Source organism: Polyodon spathula, chromosome 21, assembly GCF_017654505.1.
Source record: "Polyodon spathula isolate WHYD16114869_AA chromosome 21, ASM1765450v1, whole genome shotgun sequence".
NCBI lineage: Eukaryota > Metazoa > Chordata > Actinopteri > Acipenseriformes > Polyodontidae > Polyodon > Polyodon spathula.
Window position 1 is genome coordinate 29,775,923 of NC_054554.1, and position 25,844 is coordinate 29,801,766.

The window sequence follows — 25,844 nt, forward strand, 5'->3', positions numbered from 1 at the left end:
TTTTTCTCAAATTGTTCACGTGCATTTACGGCATTCTCCATTTTCTACACTCAGCTGACCGATGTGTACTGATACTCCCTCCCAAGTGACAGATTCGTGACCTGTTCATGTTAATGCTTTGCTGGCATGCAGAACTCACCCCTATGGAGGATGGTGGGGGGACCCCTCCTAACCCCCCCCTCCACACACACCCCCCCCCCCCCTTTTTCTCGTCGACCCATGGCGTACCGAGACCACCAGTCATTCTAGCTCCTTGTTCATGAGTCCTACTCCATGTGTAAAAGAAGGCATTGGATGAGGTTGAGGTGATTATGAGCGGGTTCATTTTCTTGCCATGACCTGCTGCAAGATGAGATACCCTAGTAAACAGGCCTCCAGGTTCATAGGGTTCTTGAGAAGGGATGTTCTGCAGTGGGGGCTGCTCACACTGCCAAAGTGTTTTAAATAGGGCTGTCAGTGGATTCAAATTTTTGATCGGTTAATTTATGGGCATTAGTTGATTAACTGGCAGATTCATCCGTGCATATCTTTAATAAAGATAATGATCTTTTAGCGTCTGTCCTGCATAGTAATACTTGAAAGAGTGAAAGAGTTTAATAGCAAAATATATGCACAAGATCTGAGAATAGATTTTCATTTCTCTTTCGTCACACTTATAGACTCCTTATGAGAAACCTGTTTTTTTTCTTTTGTATTATATTAAAAAAACCAAACCAATAATAATAATAATAATAATAATAATACAGCTTGCATATTTTTACAAGATCTGTCAAATGTAGATTCCAATACATTTTTGTTTTCACTCTGCTGCTCAGGGATCGGTGCCACAAACGGGAAATCCATTTAAAAAAAACTCTGCTGCTCAGGGATCGGTGCCACAAACGGGAAATCCATTTAAAAAAAACAAAAAAAAAAAACTTTCTCCCCTTCTGTTGACAAATTACATAGCTATTAAATCCATTGTTTAAACAAATGGTTTGTGTAAAAATGTACTTGGAAATTTAAAGCCTATACATAATTTATTTACACTTATGCATTCTCTGAAATAGTATTGAAAAAAAAAAAAAAATCCTTTTAAAATCCTGTTACACATATTCACAGGGATGTAAGGGCTAAATAAACATCAGTCGCCTTCTAGAACGTTCTCTTTATTAATCTGCTAATACACAGTAGTAATGCTAATAGGATGACCAATTCAAATGGTTATAGTAATTTGGATGACTGCAAACGACACTGCAAACTACTCACGCTCCCCTTGTATGAAAAGCTTTGCTTGCAAATGGAACAGAGCGCCTTTTCTTTCACAGTGACATTTCAAACAATTCTGCACAATTTTAAATTGACCAAAAAAAAAAAAAAAAAGATCTGCAATCAAGTTTAGATTAATCGGTTCAATTTAATCAGTTAATCGGAACAGCCCTAGTTTTAAGTGGAAGGGAGTTAGCAATCTGTTTTCAGCCTTTGAGCACAACACCGGTGCCAAATGTAAGTCCACGATATTCCTAAATAATGCAGGCAGTTTGCAGTTTTCCGTAGGGAAAAACTGTGCACAGACAGAAAAAGATTCTGTTTTGGCAGCTGTTACGAGCTGTTTCAGCTTGGATTCATTGTGGAGTGGGGTTTCAGTCACTGTTTATCTCTACTTTGAAAGTTTCTTCTGTTCAAGCAATCTGTTCTTCAACAAGATATTGGAGCTGGCTGTGACACATTACACTCTGGTACAACAGCGTGCGTAGAAACAGCGATGTCGTGTTCAATAATGTACTGCTGTTTTCATTTTGGGCTTGTAATCTCCAGTCATTTGTGTTTTACAGATCTCACAGAAACTTGCAGAGAAGCATCTGTTTATTGTAACGCTAGAGTCTTCATAGGGCAGGAATTACAACCTCATGAGAGCACGGAGAGAGCTGTGGGGTTGACTTGAGAAGGATTTCTCAAGGGTTTTTCAAAAGCACAGAAAGCTGTTAAATAGTTCCAGTTCAATTTTATTGAACAGCATCCCATTTTTCTAAATGCTTGTTGATTATAAATGTTTCAGTGTACTGCATGTGCATTGCAAGCCCTCCGCTCTTGCTGTTAACATATCTGTTCGCTGGCTGCACAATCTGAATTTAAACAGGCTTGTAACCAGGAGGTCCCCGGTTCAAATCCCAGCTCACTCACTGGCTCATTATGTGTCACTGAACCTCCTTGTGCTCCGTCTTTCGGGTGAGACGTTGTTGTAAGTGACTCTGCAGCTGATGCACAGTTCACACACCCTAGTCTCGTATCTTGTAAAGCGCTTTGTGATGGTGGTCCACTGTGAAAGGCCCTATATAAAAATAAAGGTTATTATTATTATATTATACATCATGAGCACAGGCATTGTCATTCTAGTGTGTTGCAGCATATTGTACTGAAGGACAGGGTGTCCCATAAGTGATTGTTGAATTGTCTCTCTGGTGTGAAATGTTGCCAAGGCTAGGTGGAAAACATATTCAGATCGTTTGGATACGTGGTGTGGCCGTCCAGTTTAAGACAGAACAAGCGTGGCGCAATCTGTGATAGTGCCTGTTATGCTGAATTTATGTGACTCCCAGTAGAATGCTTCCAGGGCCTGCTGGTGAAGGCTCTACCATCTGGAAGGACTTCTCATGCAGAACCGAGAGGGACTCCAGGGCAGGAGATGATGAGGCAGGTGAAATGTACAGGAATGAAGTGTGGTGACTAACTGCTCCTAAATACCTGCCTTGCTCTCAAGCATGTCTTCACACCAGTCTCGCAAATTCCTAAGGCTCCTGTGTTTGCCAACAGTCCATTTGGATGGCAAAATAGCCCTGTGCCCTTAGCTGTGACCTGCGTTGGCTGGATCGATGTTCAGCACAGTAAGCCCTGAGTGCACACAGGCACTGTGGTATCGCTGTGCTGTGAATATACTGCATTCAGCAGCATGTCAGCCCCACTGTGCAATAGCCGCCTGCTGCTTCACATTGAGGAGGCACCTGCATAAGACAGGGAGATCTTTGCATATTTATTGGCTGTAAGTGTTTCGTTCTAGTACCTGTGTTTTAATGTGCATCAGGCTTCAGTAATACGTGCTCCTCATTTCCAGTTCCTAAATGATATGTATTTATTTTGTAATTAAAAATGAACGTTAAAGGGGCCCACAGATTTGGCTGATGAAAGGCTGCCGTCTGTATATGTGGCGGTGGAGAACCAGAACCAGAAGGATGCCCAAGGTCTACAAAGAGACATTGCATCGCGTAATTATTCAAAGTCACATTGTAGGAAATGGTCGCCCTCAGCTTCAGTGTTACCATGGTGAAAAGATAACAAAATCCTCCAGCTCAAGGGATTTAATCTAATCTGAATCACTGACTCTGCAGACAGTCTGACCTGCCAAACAAAACTTCCATTTTTCTCCCGCTGCAGAATTATAGCCCTATTAATCAAAAGAGATGCTTTACAGAAATGGCCTTCAATGTTTAATAGAAGCCCATTGGGCACAGCCGGTCTGCTACACAGAGTAGGGACTTCATTTATAATGAACTGAAGACTGAATCATAAACGCAGAGACAAACTGTGGATGCTAATGAGATGCGTTATTCGACCAAAATAAATATAATCACATCCCTTTTTTATTAGAAATGAATTTACTGAGATTTGACTTTTGACAAAATGACCTGCAGGATAGGTTTGGACCAGCCGAGTTGAGAGGTCACATGCTTTGAACGAGGAAGGCTGCCCGGTTAAGCCCAGTAAAAAATTTTTTAGAGAAACATAAAATAATATAACACAACTGTGGGTGTGTGAGAAAGTAAGGTTGGCAGGGATGGGGTTAGATCTGTCCCTGCCAGCAATCACAGGTGTGGCCACTTCCAATTAGGTTATTGATGCTAACTGTGGAGTGGCCACGTGTATAAAAGGAAGCACAGTCCTTTGTTTGCCAGAGCAGTTGAGGGAGAGTGTTTGTGCTGTGGGGTTTTTGTAACAGTGTAGTGAAGGCTAATGCACAGCCTACATGTGTGTTATTCTTTTTGTCTGAACCTTTTTATTTGGCCATGTTTATTTTATTTTGTTAAATGAACATTGTCACCAGCGCTTAAACTGCAGCTTCCTGTCTCTGGGTGTCTTTCCTGCCTGTAACAGCTTGGCCCGTGACGCTAGCCTGTCGTAACAACATTGGAGAAACACAGAACCCCTCGGAATGAATGAGCACTAGAACACAGAACCCTCAGAATGACTGAGCAACAGAACACGGAACCCTTTGGAATGGTTGAGCAACAGAACATACGGTAGGGTCCTCGGAATGATTGAGCAACAGAACACAGAACCCTTCGGAATGATTCCTGTAACAGCAGGAAAATAAGTTGCAAAAAAACAGACAGCTGTTATGTAAATGTGTAATAGGACGAGAGCCCCAAGCACATTCACAGGTTGTATTTTCTTTAGAAGAAGAACAAGCTTTATCTTCAGACAGAGACATTCAGGAATGCTTCATAGACATCCTCTCCAGCAATAAAAGACATTGTTTACATCAAGCGACAGAACCAGTTTAAAAGTACCCTGCCCTTTATTCAGTACAATCAAGATTGCAGTTCAGTATAATGGCTCTTTATCTGCGTTTGCATTTCAGCTAAATACCCACCTCATTCCTTTTAGTCATCTGCCACCCACAGTGAACTTCAACATGGAGATGAATCTGCAAATAACAGTGAGAAAAACAATAATGACATTTAATACAGACCACATCCCATCAACAGGCAAGAACAGGTTTTTCCATTTCAAACAAATGGTAATAAATGGAAAGGTTATTCATTTGTATCTATTGGCTGTCTCTAACTAGCTTTGAGCGTGCTAGGAGCATGTTTGACCATGCATCTGTGCTTCCTGATCTTAGAAATATATATAAAAAAAAAACATGATAACCTTCCAGTTCTTTATCATTGAGCAGGCTGGGCCAAGCACCATGGAATAAATAAGGGTCTCCACTACGAATCTTAATTCTGTGTGAAATGTTACTCTTTTGCAGTGCGTTATCCCACGCACACCCAATGCAGTGCAATGCAGTGTAATAGAAAAACAACTTCTATATACAGTGCATTGTTTCAGCTGTCACACAGAAAATGCTGACAATGGAAATCAACACTAAACCAGTTATTTTTCATCTATGGCTCAGCTTGGTTTTCTTCTTATGTGTTCAGGTGGTGCAGTTTATAGAAAAGACCTATTACACAATTATATAGAAAAAAATAACTCCCAACAGACACTGAATAATAAACTTCACTAGGCTTGCTTCACAGTCAAATTGAATAAAGATAGGATGTTTGGACCATGTACAGATCTGGACAAAAGTTTTGCATCTCCTAGAATTGAATAGAATTGGGTTGAGATGTAATTAAAAGAAATATGTATGAACATAATTTTAAATCTTTTTTTATTAACATCATGTAATCAGAGAAAATTATATCGCAAAAGTCTACCTGAAGCCATAATAGTAGTACAGTATTTCATATTAGATTTCCAAATGTCACATCTTTTCAATTTTTGGCAGTTTGTTCGTTAAGTATATGGAAAGCTACAAAGCAGTAATTCAATATGTTAACGTAACTTTATTTGCAAATTTCTTTATGAAGCAAAGTAAGCAAAATAAAGCATCTAACAACAGCCATGCCTAGAGCGATTGCACACGTGCAGGATGACATCATATTGGACGGACTCCTCAATGTACCATTCATTTAGCAGCCATTATAATTCATTGTCCCTGTGTTTGTGTGGAGACACTGGGCTCTTCTCTAGTGATCTTGTCTCTGTGTGTGTGGAAACACTGGGCTCTGCTCTAGTGATATAGAAAAGGGCCCTATGTAAATGATCTATACAGTGCTGCTGTTTCTATCATTTAGATCAACTGAAAAAACACCACAGTGCTGCTGAAGAGCGATTATTGACACCAGCTGTAACTCCCAAATCCTTTCCCCATGCTTTATCTCCATGTTGTCAACATGGAGCCCAAGTATCATTCATTACAATGCCCTGACCTGACACCTACCCTGTTACTGAGACCTGACATAACCCTAACCCTGATCAGACTCCTACCCTGAGACCTAACATAACCCTAACCCTGATCAGACTCCTACCCTGAGACCTGACATAACCCTAACCCTGATCAGACTCCTACCCTGAGACCTGACATAACCCTAACCCTGATCAGACTCCTACCCTCTTACTGAGACCTGACATAACCCTAACCCTGATCAGACTCCTACCCTGAGACCTAACATAACCCTAACCCTGATCAGACTCCTACCCTGAGACCTGACATAACACTAACCCTGATCAGACTCCTACCCTGAGACCTGACATAACCCTAACCCTGATCAGACTCCTACCCTCTTACTGAGACCTGACGTAACCCTAACCCTGATCAGACTCCTACCCTGAGACCTGACATAACCCTAACCCTGATCAGACTCCTACCCTGAGACCTGACATAACCCTAACCCTGATCAGACTCCTACCCTGATACCTGACATAACCCTAACACTGATCAGACTCCTACCCTGAGACCTGACATAACCCTAACCCTGATCAGACTCCTACCCTGAGACCTGACATAACCCAACCCTGATCAGACTCCTACCCTGAGACCTGACATAACCCTAACCCTGATCAGACTCCTACCCTGAGACCTGACATAACCCTAACCCTGATCAGACTCCTACCCTGAGACCTGACATAACCCTAACCCTGATCAGACTCCTACCCTGAGACCTGACATAACCCTAACCCTGATCAGACTCCTACCCTGAGACCTGACATAACCCTAACCCTGATCAGACTCCTACCCTGAGACCTGACATAACCCTAACCCTGATCAGACTCCTACCCTGAGACCTGACATAACCCTAACCCTGATCAGACTCCTACCCTGAGACCTGACATAACCCTAATCCTGATCAGACTCCTACCCTCTTACTGAGACCTGACATTTTCTTGGCATTCTCTGAGGGCCAGCTTGCGTGATGGAAAAATAAAACAAATACCTTCAATGTCGCCGTTATCAATCTTAACAGAGGGACTTGTTCGATGATTATTCTCAAACCCACATGAAAATCAATCATTTCTCAAGCTGGGACATTCAATCAACCAATAATAATTCAGGGTTGTTTATACAATAATTCGAGTCCTGTTGATACAAGCTGTGCCAGGCCTCAGTAACTGGGAGCATGGAGCATAATGAGATCTTGGAGCCAGGCACAGCAGACACCGCTGTTACAATATCAATGAGAGGGGACTGAGGAAAGAAACTTTTTTTGTTTTCAGTTGAATCCTCTTGATTCAACTGAAAAGTCCTTGATGGCTTTTTAGTGAGATGCAGATTGCTGTATGAATATCAGCATGCAGGTCTGACCTTTTAAAAGTCAACAGTGTTTTAATGTGGGGGGGAGTGTGTAACAGTATCTGAAGCTTAGTCGCGACCTCGTCAAGCTGAGTTCTCTGAACATGGCAGCCGTTCTTCTCCTCAGACCCTGGGTTTCTGTTATTCTGAAAGGAGCTGTCTGTGGCCAGTTCCTCAGGGAGAGCTTCTATCAGGGACAAAGTCTACCCACTGAATTTATCGGCAGGTCTCCGGGCATTTTAATCACAGTTCACTTTTCCTTAATCGAACATTTCAGTTAGTAATTCAGCAAAATGTGATCTAATATAGTGGCCAAAACTAGATTTGCTGTACAGTACACAGATGTTCCTGGGGCGGAGCAGAAATCGATTTGAAATTGATCTGAAATGGCACACTTATAGTTACCAAGCTGATTGAAACAATGGCAGGCTCCGATCTCGTCTAACCGTGTATAACATGACTGGGGTCAGTCAGCGTCAGACTTTTGTGTTCAAGTTTCAACAGCAAAGTGTGCACTGTTCCCTAGCTAAGCGTATCACCTGTCTTGCCTGTCATTAAACAAATGTACCACAGCTCATACACACCCAGTAAACCAACAGCAACTTAAAAAACAGAGTGTCTTCTGAATAACAGTTTAATCCTGTCTGATTAGTTTATAAGGTCTCAGAGCTAATGGCTAATTCAGAAAAAGGTTCAAACGTGAGTCAGTGTGGCAAGCTGGCCTGAGTGGTGACGCCAGACCTGGAAGAAACACACACAGCACTGCGAGTGAAATGGTGAAGGCGCTTGCTTGCGCCGGTTTATTGCTGTCAAACATGTCTTCGTTCTAGGTTCAGTGGATACACCAGAGTGTAACCACTAACCTGTCCCCCTGCAACAGAAAGAACAAAGAAATAATTCATAGTCTTACAAACACCATGTTGGCTTGAAAGTCTCCGGGATGTGATAAGTGAAACATAAAAATGACAAATTGATTTTAAAAAAGAATGCATAAGATAAATAATTGCTTTTTCATGCCCATACCAAGTTTTAAAGTATCCCCTGTACTTGAATGAGTTTTGTTTCTGAATAACCTTCTGCTACAAGTAGTGCACATCAGGATAATTATTTCTGTGCAGCAAAATGACAAGCAGGTTTCAAAAGACATCCGCTTTCTAAAAGCAGAATACACAGAAGACTGGAACTAAACCACCCTCCGGCATGTACTGGGACTGTTTTGGACAGAGGGTGTCTGGAAGCTTGTTGAAGGGCAGTCTAGATCTAAAACTAGAATTGGACACCAAAGGTTAGTGATGAAAGATCTGAATGGCACTTTGGAGTGCAAGGGAAACGCACACACTGTCTACATAATGAAGCAAAGGAGACAGCATGCAGATTTTTTACAAACGGGTGATGGGAGAACAGAAGAGGCGGAGTTTTCTGTAAACAGCAATTTGTACACTGAGATCTAATTAATAGCATTCCAGTGCAGTGCACTGTACTGTATGGTCTGTTAAGCATTCACTGCGAGAGATATAGAATCTGATTGTTCTGTCTGTTTTGGGCTGACCTGAGGTGTTTGAGTCATGGTGCACTCTGGAACTGCAGACGTTGTGTGGCGCAGTCATTTGCAATTAAAATCGAGCTTCAGTTTCAGTCTAGTGAATGTTCCATTCACAACGTTATGCAAATTCTCTTACTGCAGAGCAACGAGGAGGCCTTCTAATACAACATGAAAAGCAGTTTCACCCGTAGCCGACCTCTGATCTCAGTTAAGGGTCACTTGCTGTGTGCTGCACCTCGGTGTACAGTATGAGCAAATAATAGCCTTCCGCTTTTGGTTTGCTTGCATATCCACTTACCTGCTTTGCTCCCAGTATACTGCATTCTTTGCTGTTCTTTCATCTGGGTTAAAATGCAGCGGTGCTGTGTTGGTGGATAGAGGCGTTTTGATGAATGTGCAAAACATATTCTTGCACCCCATAAATGAGATGAACTTTCCTTCAGCCCACACTGCTATCTCTATATTAAACGTAGGCAACCTTTGAATCAGTTATTGAATCAGTTATTTCCAGACATGAATTGCCCCCCCGCTGAATAACATGTTTATCGATTTATACTAACATCCTCTTAGTACTGAATGTGTACGGCTTACTTCCTGATGTTAAATCCCTTTTTCGTGGTCAAGTAAGGATTAATGGTTTGGGTTTGATTGGAGAAGGGCCTTAGAGACTGTTTGCAAAACAATTCTGAACCCTTGCATGCATTAAATATTGAAAACAGCTAAAGAAATGTCATTTTGGACAAATAATAAATATAGTTTTCATTAAAAATATATATATTTTTTTTTTCATTGCTTTGTATGGGGAAAACATGCACACCTCACATGAGCATGCATTTGTGTGTTCCATATGTACCCATGTGAAAGGCTAGAAGAGAGGTATGTGTGTCCCTACCCATTCGAGGTCACCATGCCTGAAAGGGTTAAAGAACCTTTTTTTTTTTTTTTTTTTTGGGGGGGGGGGGGGGGGGGGGGGGTGGTTGTTGTGTTGTTTGTGAGATTGCAAAGTTAACTAGGTGGATAGCATGTCCCTAACCAGCTGCCTGTATCCCCTAATGAGGGCACAGTCTGTTAAATTATACAAAGCTGCCATGCTGTGCCTCCAATTAGAACGAAAAGAAACTCACCTCTGTGCAAAATACGAACCGACGGTCTTGTCATCCCACGCTAACAAATACCCCTGTATAAGATCTGAACTTTCTCCACTTTAAGTCAAGTCACCTGTTTCATTTAACACGTGCACTCGTATATATATATATATATATATATATATATATATATATATATATATATATATATATATATATATATATATATATAATTTTGCATATTTCCCTCAACTAATCTACAATCAATATAGTCGAAACACCGGCAGAGAGTGCTGTGACAAGACACCAAGGAGATAATGAAGCGGCTTCAGCGTTCGAAATCCAAACATGGATTGTGTACTACAATGCGTTACTCTCTGTCTGCCTAGGACATCGTTCCACAGCTTCTGTGCAATTAAAGAAACCGCACTTTTAAATCCTGCTTTCTACAAAAACTGCAACAGACCGTTCACATCCCATTAACTTAACACCTGCACGTCCTACATTTCTGACATGGCTTTAAGTGCAGTGACCAGCTCTAGCGAGGCTGTTTGTAATCAGTCCCCCGGCTCAATCTATCTTTAGCAGACTCCGTTGCTGTCTGATGGCAGAGGCCACCTGCAGCTCGATGAACTGCAGAGCAGTTTGCATGGAGTTTCTAGACCCCTGCTTCTGGTTCACTCTTTGATAGTCATGCTTCCATTGAGTATGAAACACAGTGCTCTATATCAGGAGTTTTGCACCTCTTGTACCCCTGTCCACAAGGCAGTAAGCCAACTGTTCCTCGTAGGCGGTGCTCACTAGCTTTTAATTGCACAGTAAGGATATTGCTCTCTTTAACATAAGCCAACAGAACTAGTTCATGTAGGAGCGCTTGAAATCAACCTCTGTTAGTTGTTTATTAAGAACTTTACAACCTCCAGAACAAGTGGTATAAAGTGGAGCAAGCGCTGTGTCAACATGGCTCAGCGTCTTCCACAGAATGGTCTGTATTTCATCTGAACAGATGTGCAGATGTGGTCTACGCATTCATATCCATCACAGTGTACAGTAGGTCCATTCTGAGACGTGTTTAAACTAGTGCCGGTAAGAGTAAGTGCACCAATTAGTATGTATTAGTCTGATGCCCGGATTGTCATTAGCAGTTTTGTTGTCACGCTTTGGTGTTAATGAAGCTAAAAGCTTTGATACAACCCCGCCGTGCAGAAGTGTCTCTGAAATGGCATTTCACATCGTCAGTGGTGTGGTTCAACTGCACTGCCGCTGGAGAGATGGAGCCTGTGGATGGCAAACAGTCACTCACAGACTGGGTTCAGCAAGGGAGATGGGGGTTTACTTGACAGGCGTTGGTTTAACAGAATGCCTCATGTTGCAGCCCAGGTGGCCACTTGAGACTTTTGTACAGTATTTTAATTGAGGTTATACATTATCCAGCCTCCTTCAGTACACAAACCCTGATTTCCGCTCATATGTGTGTTTTTTTTTGTTTTCAACACAGAAGCAGGTTGAGCATTTCCGTGTGACTGGGGTGCTTTGGTTTAGGGTTCCATTGGGTTGCCATGGTCTGGTTTTATAAAGAGAAGAGGATTCTTCACTTGGGAGTGGTTGGATCCACCTATGCTATGTCCCCTTTCTGCTTTCAATTATTGATGATCCTTTGTTTTTATTCTCTGGCTGAGAAAGCACTTAGAAGTTAAAATTCTGCGTCTCCTTTTATTGTTTTGGGGTTTTTTTACCATTCGGTGCCACGAGCGCTGAAGGAAGTTCAGTATCAGAGCTGCAGAATAGACTGCGCTTCAGAGTGGCATAACAAGTGTGTCAGTTTAATATATAATAATTTTTCAGTACTTTGCAGTCCATCATCAGGTATTATTTTATATTATATTTTGAAACATGGTTAGTTTGAGACGCTTGCTTTATTCCCTTCTTGTAATAGCACCACACAGTGATCCAGTCTGAAATGCATTCCTTTCAAAAGCCTTCATCTGGACACAAAATGAAAGCAGCTTTTTTTTTCCCCAATCTGTTTCCCCAGATCGATTGTTCGAAGGCCATAGTGATGACTTGAGTATTTGAATGTAATACTGTATACAGATCCTATTGAGACTACAGCACAATAGTGCAATCTCGTTCTCAAACCTGAGCCTCCAAAGACAGCCGTTCAGTCACCTCTGGCTCCACTGTAGTCTCACAGTAGGTAAAGCCCACTCACCTGCTCCCTTATTTATAACTATTAATGAATCATTAATGGAAATGGTGAAAGAACACAAGCAATGTAATTAGTACTTCCTGGTGTCTGATAAATTAGTGCTGTGAATTTGCATTTCCGCTGGAAGGTTTTTTTTTTTCTTTGATTTAGTCATGAATAACGCTGAGAAAAAACAGATGCAGTATTTAATACTGTCAATTTTCACTACAGCATGTAGGGTCGAACGCTGCAGTAAAGTAATAAGTGACATACCAACAAGTCTGCAGGCGTCACATTCCCCACTAGGATGTAGACATTGATAAACCAACATCCTTGTGCATGTGTGCTGATCACTGAGGCTTGGTGTTTGCAGGAGATGCTGTGTTTCTAGCCATGCAGTGATAATGATCCTGTGTATTCCATTACAGTTATATGCTGTACAGGACAGCCTGGCTATTAAAACAATGTACTGATCTCCAGCTGAGTTAAACATGCTTGTTTGCAGTCCACGTCCAGCTCTTGCCTTTCCATGCAATTCAATGATAGTGCAGTAAACTTATATTAGAAGACTTGTGTTGTGCACGTGTGTTTTGCTGAGAAGAAAGAAATCTTGTTGGGGTTGCAGAAGTTTGCAAAGAAATAGCGTGTTATTATTCCCTGTGTAAACTGACAGACAGCCAGTCATTAGTAAACACCAACACAAGGCAGGGGCCTGTTTGAAATCATGCAGCTTTGAATATCAAAGTGGGAGAGTTCAGAAGCCCTGAAGTCTGTGATAATTTCAAGAGGTCTTGCCAAGCTCAGAGTGAACAGGAAGCTGAAGAGCTTGCTTTGGCAACGTGTTACTTAATAAGCTATTAAGTCATTTTCCCTGTCAAAGTGTTTCCAGTAAGTATAAAATGATATTGCGTTCAGGTTCACTGTTTCATTCATTATTGCAATGTGTGCTTGCCTGTGACTGGGTAGTGTATCACAAGACTGTGAATATGGAGGATATTTAAAACAGCTTCCTTTACTGTCTGTTAGGAATTTTCATTTCAGCAGCACACCAGTGACGGTTTGCATTGTATTGCATTGCATTGCATTGCATTGCATTACATTACATTGCATTGTACTGCATTACCCACACACACTTCTGTTAGAACCACCTCTTTGTGAACCAAGGCCGTACAAAACAGCAGCCTGAGGCGTGTGTCAGAGATGGCATTACTCAGTATGCGATTCTACCAAGGCCAAAACATGGACACCCCATCACTTGTTGTGAAAAGTAAGTGAATTAATGAATAAAGAAATAAGAAAGAAAGAGAAAGAAACTGTTTTGCTAAAAGGTTAAACACGGTTACAGTAACACTAACACAGCACAGAAAGCAGGAGCAGAGGACACAGTTGAAAATGAAACAGAGTTGTCGTTCATGCATTTTTTCCCTGTAAGGAACAGTGCAGAGCCATTACAATGGGAATTGTGTTCATCCCTTCTAAGCTGCTAATACCTCAATGTCTCCTCTGACGTGCTTTTTAACCAATCCTTAATCCCACCATTCGTCAGCCCGGGAGAAAGCAATAATGGAAATGTCACTGGTAGCCTAGGCTGTGTTGGCTTTCTCTCCTCCCAGGGATATTGTTTCTGATTCATTCATTGAAAAATAATAATAATGAGGAAATAGTAATAATGAAATGAAAGGTATCACATCATAATTATTAATTTGATTGAAGATAGCAGCTGACACATGCCCTGTTGTTAAATGCATTTAGATTGATCAGTGGATCACCCAAGTAAAGGCAGGGCAGGGAGAGTAATGCGAGTGTGGTTCGAACCCAAGTTGCCGATCTTGACTGGAGACCCCCAGGGAGCGATGCATTGTCCTTTACGCTCCCCTGGTGTTACAGAGTAATGTCGACGTGGGAGTGTTCGCACTGTAGTGACCTCTGCTGGTCAAGCGCTCAGTGAGTTCAGGCGAGTCTTCACTTGTCTCAGGTGTTCCGTTGCTTGGAAACATTCGTTGCTTTGGTTCAGGGGGCGAAAAATTGGCTTCACAACTGGAACTGAGGTCGCCCGTTGAACTCTGAACCTCCCACACCACTCTTTGCATCTCCAATACAATTTTTAGTGTTTCTTTACTTTCTGCTCAGCCCTTTCTCATCTTCTGCAGCAGTCTGGATCCGGAGGTCGTATGACTTCAGTTGCGCTGCTTACAGTGCCATGCTGCGTGTTTTGGTCACAGCGACACCGCTCTGAATCCTGCTACGGGCACACAACAGCGTCTGATGCACAAACTATTGACCGTGAGTCACCCCTGCAAACCCTGCTTATCAAACGACTCTGGGCAGTAGTGGATGAATGTAGGGGGAAAAACATCAATTATTATTGATGCTATTTTCTACAAACTTGCAAAACTGACAGGATTTAAAGATGTATTTTTTTAGAAATGTAGTACCATACTTTTTTAAATTTAGAGTGAAAATATGCAATTGTGTGCTAAAGTTAAGGTAACATTCTTAACCTGTTGTCCACCTGTCCACAGATAGCTAGGGAGCATACCTTGGGAGGTTGGAGAAGTCAGATTACGTGGAACGAAAAACAGAAGTACCCAAATGTGAGAACAAAACAAATCTAAAATACATGCTGCTCACCCACGCAATGGAAATGATACTTCAGTTAAAGACTGATGCAGTATGTTGACCAGTCATTTTAGTTTGGAAGTTGACCTCAATGTAGGATAAGTTTCTCCCTGATCAGAGAAGAAAATGTATATATCAGAAGCATTATTTGGCAAATTCCTTCACTTGATGCTGAATAGCAATGCAATGCTTTGAAAAACAAAGTCACGGTATACACGGTATGCAGAGTTCCTTCTGAGCAGCTCAATCAATAGTTCCTGAGGCTCTGAAGTTTAGTCAGGGGAAATCAGGTAGATAATGCCAGCAATCTCTTTTGCGTTGAATTGATACTGTAGCACCCCCTCACTTTCACTAATGATACCATTATAACACCCCTCCCTTTCACTAATGATACTGTTATAACAACCCGTCCCTTTCACTAATGATACTGTTATAACAACCCGTCCCTTTCATAACACCCCTCCCTCAATAATGATACTGTTATAACAACCTGTCCCTTTCACTAATGATACTGTTATAACAACCCCTCCCTTTCACTAATGATACTGTTATAACAACCCGTCCCTTTCATAACACCCCTCCCTCAATAATGATACTGTTATAACACCCTCCCTTTCAATAATGATACTGGAAAAAGAAAGAAAGAGAGAGGTGCAGGAGTAATCGCAGTGAGACATTTATTATTAAAGAATAACCAGTGATCGCTGAGAGAAATCCAGTCCATGTGTATCAGCTGTGTGTGGGCGGACGTGACTAACTGCAGCTGGCTGCATCACTCCTGTTAACTAGTGTACAGTGCAGTGCTGAGGGGCTGTTGCTGTGCTAATTAGAGAGCTTGTGAGAGCCTGGGATTTGGGGCACTGTGCAATTAAAACAAAGCTGCTTTCATCAGGGATGTGATCGGGACTGTGCTGTTGTAACAGCCAACAGCAAATACAAGATGCCGAATTCCAGGCGCTGATGTGTACGCACTTTCTAAAGGTTCTGATTGAACTGTAACAAAAATATGGGCAGTCTCAAAAAACTTATAGGACTAGTTCAGTAAATTCATCTGATCTTAAATTATGTAACAAATTATGCAAATAAATAGGAATTATACCAAGCAGAGATCTGTAAATTAATAAATACCAATGGGTCAGACTCGTATGTAAAGAACAAAGACTGGAGTGGTGAGTTTGATAAGGACCACCCGTCACATATCTTATCGCTGAGCGGTATAAGACAGCAAGCCTCCTAAGAGTGATTCTCGAGGCCATTCTATAAATGACATCAACATAATCAAGAATGGGGAGAACTGACGTCTGAACTAGAACTAGAAAAAAACAATGTAGACTAAACTTTAACTTGTAGATTGTCAGTATGTATGTTAACATTTAATGCGCTGTCCAGCCATATACCAAGATATTTATAACTCTCCACTACAAACACCACTGCAATTTATTTTTCTGTGTAACATCATACATTTCGTTTTGCTAGTGTTCAACAAAAGACGGAAATCAAAAAAGCCAGTTGGACACTATTAAAACTATGCTGCAGGACACAGAAGACCCTACTGAATATAAATTGTGTCATCTGCATAAAGATGGATAAAAGAGCTGCCTATTATCTGAGCCACGTTATTTATAGAAATGGAAAACAGAGTAGGACCTAAAATAGAGCCCTGTGGGACTCCCTTTGTAACTAAGAGATTGAGAGGCAAATCTGTCTGATTTTACACACTGAACCCGATTAGAAAAATAATTCTGAAACCATGCAAGAGAGTCCTTATTGAAACCAGTGCCGTTCCTTTTTAAAAGAATGACACAGTGAACAGTGTCAGACACCTTTGACAGGTCTGTACAAGTTTGCTTTTTATCCAGGGCTGTTACGATAGCATTTCAAACTTTCAAAGCTGCTGTGATGCACTCGTTCCCGGAACGAGAACCAGACTGCAAACCTGATGTAACATTGTTACTGTCTAAAAAAGAACTTAACTGCTTGTTAACGGTTCTTTCCAGAACTTTGGATAAACAAGATAAGATAGAAATTGGCCCTTCCCAGCAGACTGCGGGAATTTCAGCTGTTTGAATTGAAAGATTAAATAGATAAGACAAAGGCATAAAAATGACATGGGTTGCTGATTTAAAAAAAAAAAAAAAAAAGTAACTCAGCTAGCACCACCTAGTAACAGCCTGCAAAGCAAAGCTAGAAGGACAAGGAGACAGATCAGTATTGCCAGGCTTTAGTAAATCACAGCTAACAGTAGTTTCCTATAGTCTTATCAAACGTATAGTGCTTTAATAAAATCATGATTAAATAAATCGACCGTACACATTTTATCTGGAACAACTGTATTCATGTGTGGAGGAGGATTTATTCTCCATCATTTTAACTCTGTCTGCCAACATTCTTAGGATTATTCCCAAGATTAATAAATTGGTAATTATAATAATCTACTTTAGCCTTTCTAATAACCTGAGTATTTCCGGTTTGCCTAAAAGAAAGCCAATCTCCATGATCCTTAGCAGTCCTTGCCTTTTGTCATGCTAGATTGTGTTGCTCAATTAAAGAAGACAATTCAAAATTAAACCAAAGGCTACTGAGATTATTAACTCTAACCCTTTGATTGGCGCATGTTTGTTAATAATATTACTAAAAGTATCTTTAGAAAGGCCGATGCATCATCAACTGAGGGGAATTAAACTAATTCTACTCCAGTTTAATAATGCTAAATCTTGTAAATAGGCTTCTTAAACTTAATAAAATCTTAGAAGGAAGCTTTCTATAAAGCCGTTTCGAATGCAAGCTGTAATGAAATGGTCACTCAAGTCCTCACAAAAGACAGCTGATTGATATTTCAAAGGTGTACTGGTAAGAATAATATCAATTCGAGTTGTATTCTCAGGTAGCTTGTTATCAAATCTAGTAGGTTCTGTTATAATTTGGAAAAGATTTAGAGTCCAGCTGACGCTTAACAATGTCACAATGTTTAGTCATGTCCCAATTTAGATGTCCTAATAAAACAGACTCAGAATTTATATAGTGATTCACTAAGTATAATTAAGGTGCTTGCCAGGGCTGATGGTGGTCTACAACAGCAAGCAACCATTAACGAAAAGTTTTTTTTTCTGCATTTTTATTACAAGTAAATCAAGTTGTTTATAATTGATATACATAATACAAGGGAGTCTATTAACAGTAACAGCAGGCATGTCGTTTGGCAAAACATGATCATTTGAGTTGGTGGAGTCTAAGTTCAAGTCCTAAAAAACTAAAACAGCATTGTTCGTAATACTGAAGTTGATTGAAGATCTAACAATTCACCGATTCATTGCAGTGTGTAGGTCCAGTCAGGCAGCTGCTGTAAGACCCTTTGACGCTCCATTCTGCGATGCACTGCACTGTGGATGCCGTTGTTTATTGCAGTTCAATGTGCATTTAACAGCACAGCATTTATCGCGTATTAGTTCATATCAATCTGTTGTAATGCATTATTATCATGCAATGTTCATGCTCCTACACTTTGACATTTTCCTGAAATTACTTTCAGTTTGTTTCCATGTACATTAAAAACAATCACTCTGTTCTGTTCTTTTTTTTCAAAGCAATTATTCTGAAAATGTGTCATATAAAATGTAGGAGTGAATTCAGCACAGGGTAAATCGCTGGCATGCCTGATAACAAGATGTGTATTTGCTGCCCCCTGTCGGTAAACAAAATGAATTGCAGTTGTGCAAGTTGCAGGGACAAAGCTTAATGGACGTCCAGTAAAACTGAGCTGTGTGGCATTTTATGAAAGTAAATCAGCAATTGATAAAGTTGTAGGAAGAGATGCCAAGTGTACTTGTGGCTGCCGAGTACAATAAACTGAATTGAAGTGTTTCCAGGAATTATGTTTCAGCAGGAAATACCTAGAATTCAACTTCAGCAGTAGCTTTTCAGAGGAAGCCTCGATCCGAGGGAAACTCTTATACCACGAAACAGCTGCTTATGTCTTATTTCTTTTGTTTTCCGTTTTGGTATTGAAGAACCCAAATCAACGCTGATATGTTCTTGTAGTCAGAGTACAGGGTGCCTATCTAAAGACATCGTCTATCATGGCTTACAATTACAGCTGCTTGAGTCCTGATAGGGTTTGCTGTGAGCTCGGTCTGGTCTGTCTGAGGGAGCAGGCTGTGGATTTATTTGCAGGGGTCAGGTTGCCCAGTGTAGGCTTGAAGTCTCCAATATACCAAGTCTGCACACAGTCAGCGCAGACTAGTAATCAGCCTGGCTGTGTTGGGTACGATACAGGGTCATTGGGAATGGTGTTCACTAGTCTGAATGGCTGGTGTGCGCTGTGGCCAGTTTGTAAGCGTGGGGTTCGTAACTTCGTTTTGCTTTACAGACAAGCAAAGAAACAATTAAGCTGGATCAACAGCAGAGGCTTGGCTGCTTCTGTTTTATAAGATGTGACATGGCCCTGATGTCTCCAGTGTACGCTGAGCTTTGTTAAGCAGGCTTGTACAACAGGCAGCTGGTCTGACACGGACTGACACCATGGAGCAGTGTTTACCCAGCGGTGGTACCGAGGGTCTGTCACACCTGATGTGATGGCAGTCTGAGAGTGTGAGCGAGGCATGCTGAGCAGGTCAGTTTGAGTCGAAAGTGAGAAGTGATTCCCAGTCCTCGCCCGTCTGGCATCTTTACCTCCTGAGGTTAAACCAGAAGAACGCTCTGGGGTGAAAGTACAGTGACAGCTTTGTGGTTCTTCTTTTCAGTAATAGGAATCCTCATTTATAAAAAAGAGAAAGAAAATCTGTGTTCATCTAATAATACCGTGCGAGCTGAGTGCTGAAGGGAGGTGTCATGCATGGAGCCAGGGGACCCGTCACAGGGATTAGTAACAGGGCAAGTTGGCTAATTCAAACTTGTGTTTGCTTTTTCTCTTAAGTAGAACCCAGTTTCTCCTCTTAGATCTAAAAAAAAACAACAAACGTCTCTCAGGGATTCATAATAAAATCACATCTTCTCAAATTTTGCAGAACTGCTACTAGCTTCTTTTTTTTTTTCTTCTATTAATTAAATCTATACTTTCTAATGGACTAAGCTTCTGTAATTCAAACATAATGCCAGGGCCAGTCCAGATTGCATGATACTGCACCTGGCTGAGAACATACCTGGGGCATTCACAGAAGAACCGAGTAAACAGGATCGCTGCAAATCGTTACTCAGGACAGGGACAAATCTCCCCAGCATGCGTCAGCTAGCATCATTTGCTCTGGGAATTGTGTTGCCTGCGGTCCGGTTTCACACCGTGTTCAGTATTGTGCACGACCGCTAAATATAGCCCTGCTACAGCAAGTGTTCATTAAATCATTACATGAGGCTGCAAGTGTCACGCACCTCTGTACCTTGGTGAGGCCTTTGTCATGGTTCAGTCTGGAAGAAAAAAAAAACACAAACTCGGTGGGGCCAAAAGCTATGACTCACTGAAAGTCTCAGACTTTACATGACAGCTCGGTAATTATGACAGGTCACAGGAGAGAGGTGGGGGGGTGAGAAACGTGACTCTGCATGCTAATAATAGCTGTGTGAACGGGAGAAGCATTGCTCTGCTTGGTTGGTCAGTGGGTGGCCAGGCAGCACCGACAGCTACTTTGATGCCCCTGCAGGGTGTGTGCTCGTGAGTGGTGCTGGAATCACGGGCGTGTGCTGCCACCCTGTCATTCATCTCGAAGGAAAAAAGGTTTGTATCTCAAACCTCATGTACGGTTGAGTGTGTGTGTGTGTGTGTGTGTGTGTATATATATATATATATACACACACACACACACACACACACACACACACACACACACACACACACACACACACACATATATAATCTTTTTTTTCTTCCAAGACTTTTTCAAAAGGTCAGTAACTGTTGCTGGCCCTGTTCCAAACCCCTCAGTGACACAGGATGAGCAGGTCACTGGCGGGCCGCTGGCACAGCCAGGCCAGGCCCTGGGGTATCACATGGCCTGTGCACACAACTGCAGGAACACTGGACTGAGAGGGTAACCCCTACACAACTCGAGCTGCCAGCAGAACACCTCGGGGGGGTGCTCTGTGTCAGCTTGATGAGTGAGACAAGGTCCAGTGAGCCAGGGAGCGGCATGACAGAGCACAGAGCAAGCATGAAAAACAAAGAGAGAGAGGTTCAACACTGATAAATCTCGTTCTGTGTCAAGGAAAAACGATGAGCTCCAGAACTCACAGGAGGGATTGTGCCAGCACGCTAAATCGAGTGCTGTGGAATGCTCAGATAACTCACACTTCTGAAAGTCAGGATACAAAAAAAAAAAAAAAAAACCTAAGGTGACTTGAACACATGCCATCTGTAGCTATAAGGGTTTTGAAAGGCACCTTTCCCACGTTGTGGGTCAGCAGTCATCTGGAGAACGCAAGCGCAACCATCCACTGGTATTGCAGCCGAATAGCAGTGCACCCAAATCACGCAGAGCAGCATGGAACAGGGAGATGCACCTGCTGGGGTGGGATGTTCCTCTGAGTGGTTCTGTAGTTGATGGGCAACGAGTATTGTGCTCTGAAAGAGGACGCCCCATTGTCTATGTCAGTGAAGTGCACCAGGTAAACGGAGCTATTTATCTGCAGTTTAATGGCTTAGCAATTATGCTCCTCAAAGCATCAATCAATAGGTAATGTCTCCAAGTGAGGAAATCATTATTACCCATCCTGCTTAAATAAAGATGATGTTCTATGTTATTTGCAGCTTATATTTCTCTCTGCACTGGGATCGGTCCAACGTAACGTGTCTGTTGGTACCATGAATCCATCATTATCCAAGGGAGCTGGTTCCATCGTAGACTGACTGATTTAAAATGATATATTGTATCATGTGGATAAATACATATCTAAAGAACCAGGAGAGGTTTGAAAAGTGATTTCTCTCTGTTTTACATAAGTTGGAACCCCTGGTTTTAATGGATTTCAGCTCAATCTCTGAATCTTAACACAAGAGGATTCTTTGTTAGTAGAAATGATAATTTCCTAGGATTCCAGTCATTTCCAGTTGTTTAATAATTAGGCCGCCAGCCTGCTCTGCTGTGCCAGGGGGAGTCCTGGGTGCTCGGGGCTACCCAAGATCCTTTGCCTCAGTGCCTCAAGGCCTGGCTTGAGTGACAGATGAGATTTGCTTCAGTCGGGTTACAGGGCAGTGCAGTAGGAATTGTAATGCTGTGTCTCAGCTGAGATATCCTTTGTAAATAATTGCTAAAAAATATACCAGAGCTGTTCTTAAAACAAAGGTCTGGCATATTCTTTCAATCTGTGTACTTGTTTGTCCTTTAGACCAAACACCAGGGCTGCAAGCGCAGGCTGCGTTCCACTCTCCAGCAATGAGACCCAGTGCTCCTCATAAATGATTGTCTGTTGGCTTTTGTGTGATTTTGGATCTTGAAGGAAATGTATCGAAAGAATGATTTGATAAACAAAAATGAATTCTAATAAAATTGTGCATCTCCATTAAGTTCAGGGCAAACAGAGGCTGCTATCTAACCATTAGGCATCCGAAATTCCGTCTACCTGCTGTTCAGAGTTCTGTATACATCACAAAAAATGCTGAAGTGTAAAAACTATCAAGAGGAACATGTATTAAACATAAAATGCACAAAGCATTGTTACTGATTTACAGTTTTTGATTAAAAAAAATGTATTTGAAAATTGGCACGGTAACAGTCTGCGTAACATTGTAAGGTGTCTGTGTATTTAAAAGTATCATTCTCCTCTCTTTGCAGGACCCTAGAAGCAAGCACAAGTTTAAAATCCACACGTATGGAAGCCCCACGTTTTGTGATCACTGCGGCTCGCTACTCTACGGACTCATTCACCAAGGGATGAAATGTGACAGTAGGTTTGGTTTTTATTTAGCCTGAAAACTACTAAGCTTGGTATTGATTTGCAATCCCCGAGCGCTGGACAAATTGTAATTCAGCTGTTTGATACATTGCAACTCATGTCTCTTTTGTTAGCATTGCTGGATTTCGGAAGATTACAAAATAAATGCTATTAATGACCTCCTGAGACCAGCGCAGTCGTTTAATGAAGAGAGCCATTAGGACTAAATGATGTCTGCAGGGACTCCACTGAGAAATACCAGGACAAGGCTGATGCTAATAACAAGCGCGGTCTGCGGTCACGGGCATGCCTCTCCCCGGGTTCACAGTCATGGTAGTCTCCTTGTTAAAGGAAGTTAAGCGCTGTTTGAATTGACTTCACATGCTGGTTGTCACGCGTTCACGCGCACTGTGTGTTAGGCAGAGAGAGGGTCTGCCCTGTCAGATAAAGTTATTAAAACAGTCAAAGGCTCCACTTCCTCCCCTCTAGCCCTTGCTTGTGTTTCCAACTCTTTTCTGTGCTCCTTTTCCTCTGCTGGGTGGTGGGAAATACATTGGAAATGCTGTCTCTATTAATCCGGTAAATGGAGAGTGTACAACAAACAGTGTTAGGCTTGGGAAAAAAGATCTATTTCAACATATTTTAGATCTATTTAACCTGTTGAGACCTCCAGCTAACCTGGGAGCCAGACCTGCTATCAACCTAGCAGATTGTGCGCAGCACTCTGCATACTTCTTTAAGAACAAATGTCATCCTTTTTGATTGACCCACCTCAAACACAGTCTAGGTAAAAATTGTGAAATTTGGTGTTAGTGTCTGCTGATATCTTCATTCGAGTCTGGAGAAAGTGATTGAAAGCCACATTCGGGTTACAAAGCACAGCATGTTTGTTACCACAGCCGTGCCTGTCCAATATGTCACAGTAGTAAAATTAATGTCATTATTTATTTATTTATTTATTTTTGGTTTATTTTTTTAAAAGGCACAAAACGTTACACACCTTCTGATGATTTTGGACTGTTTGGTTTTGGTCCATGTGTTTTGTGTTTTTGTTTTTGTCTTACAGCACTGTACAGTACATGCTCCCTGTTTAGCTGTTGCCTTTACACTGCAAAGTGACCCCCACCCCACCACTTTTCTCCCCAGCTTGTGATATGAATGTCCACAAGGTGTGTGTAATGAACGTGCCCAGTCTCTGTGGCACCGACTTCACAGAGAGAAGAGGACGGCTGTTTCTGAAGATTGAAGTGACTGGAGACAAGCTGCACGTCACAGGTATGTGAACCCAGAGGTCTCTGATGTGTCAGCCATGGTAACGCTCAATCGCAATGGCAAGGTAAGACTATAAGATACTAAGTCAAGCAGACAGGCGCGTCAGCTTGTGCCTTCATCAACGTCGCTCTGCTTGAGACTGAGGAAGTGCACTCTAGACACTAACTTAAACGTCTGTCTGCGTGACTTAGTGTCTGATTGTTGTACTTCTCTTACTAATTCTTTCTGAAAATGAAAGATGTCTTATCTGGATTTCCCTAAGGCCCCCCAGAAATCATAGCCATCGGATAAATCTGCGATGACAGATGATAAATATACCTACTAGGAAGCAGAATAAAACAGGTTTGAAGAAATGAAGAGAAGAAATAGTCAGAATAAAATGGTAATGAAAAAAGATGGGAAAGAAAGAGGGAGGGATCAAAGTAGAGGAGGAGTGGGGAAATGAAAAATAAACAGCTTATCGATGCAGCACGTTGTCATGACCTAATGGAATAAGTCATATAACGTGTGCATGTGTGCGCGTGTGTGTGTGTGCGTGCATGCATGAGTGAGTGTGTGGGTGCACATCTGCGTGTGCATATGTGTGTGCGTGTGTAGAGAACAGTATCGTTGTGAAAAGCAGAGCATACAGCACTGTTCAGTTGCCGTTGGGATACAGTTTAATGAGCTTCTTTGTAATTGGCAGATAAGTATCAAGATAACAGCTGTGCAATGCAATTAGACGCTTTTGTCTATTTAGGGTTATAATAATCCCCCTCAGATAATTGAAGTGTACTAATTTTATACAGCCTGTTTTGAAAAGAGATGACAGATGTAGAAATAGAAAGAAAAGAAATCGCTGTAAATATCAGTATGCAGTGATGGTTACCAGTGGGGAGGCTTGCGCTGTGAGCTGGTTATGTACTGGCAATGCCTGCTCTTTGAATATGGAGTGCTGTTCAGCGTGCACGATTGCAGGTCCCTTAGCTTTCACTTTCACCACGACTATTGAAAATACAACAGTAGTTGTATTTCTCTGTCCTTTCACAGTGTATGGGACACATCCACTGCTCTTGGCACCTTACCAGAATCAATTGATGCCACAGAAAGAGGGTTCAGCTGCAGCACCATGCAGCACGGGATGTAATGAGCTTCATGCAGAGCTTGAAGTATTACCTAGAATAAGGTCAGCAAGGTGTGGAGCTGTCTTGCCTTGTTAAATATTCCTCACAGCGTGGACGCCACTCTGCGGCTCTCTACTCGGTGGAGTCTGTTTCTGTTTATTCTGAAACGTAGAGCTGAGAGAGTAATGAGCAATTATTTTATTGTGAAAGTGGAAGCAATGCTCTGTAATGACAGTCGGCTTTGCAATGAGTTACGACGCTGACAATTACAGGAGAACAGTAAGCCAGCAGTTCTTTTCAGCCAGTTCTGTTTATGGGCGGTATTGATCTATTACAAACAAGCTAATGGTGCCACATCCATCCCTAGTCAGTGGTCCTAAAAAGATGTCTTAGCTCCCCTTAGCCTGGCTTGGAGCAAGAACGAGAACACAGTATTTGACAGCGTCACAATGCAAAGCTGTTTATTGTGCGAAGCAGATATTCAAGTGAATTAAGCATCCCCACGAGAGAACCTTGTACAAGTCACTGCGATCCAAAATGGGTGTCATGTTGCGCTCAATTCACTTTTTGGTTTACAGATTTAAAGACTGGGGATATTTTGAGATACTGGCTTCACACTCAGTACAGAACTGTCTTCTATGATTCTCCAGCTCAAGATCGATCGTTCGTAGAAAAATAGATCCTTTTGTAGCTGCATTTGTACGTCGATTTTCAAACACCAATCTCGGAGTCCATTTCAGGCTGTGACTTCATATTTGCAGGGGAAATATTTTTTATAAATCTTTGCAGAGGTGTT

General features: G+C 41.8%; 1 protein-coding gene across 2 annotated transcripts in view; it reads left to right on the plus strand.

The window, feature by feature from the left end:
• Positions 1 to 25,844, plus strand: part of LOC121296360 (protein kinase C alpha type-like) — a 105,415-nt gene that overhangs the window by 39,705 nt on the left and 39,866 nt on the right. For both annotated transcript variants that reach the window (XM_041221843.1, XM_041221844.1), the window contains exons 4-5: positions 22,574 to 22,685; positions 23,820 to 23,948. In XM_041221843.1, the coding sequence (XP_041077777.1) occupies positions 22,574 to 22,685; positions 23,820 to 23,948 (241 nt within the window). The remainder of the gene's footprint in view (positions 1 to 22,573; positions 22,686 to 23,819; positions 23,949 to 25,844) is intronic.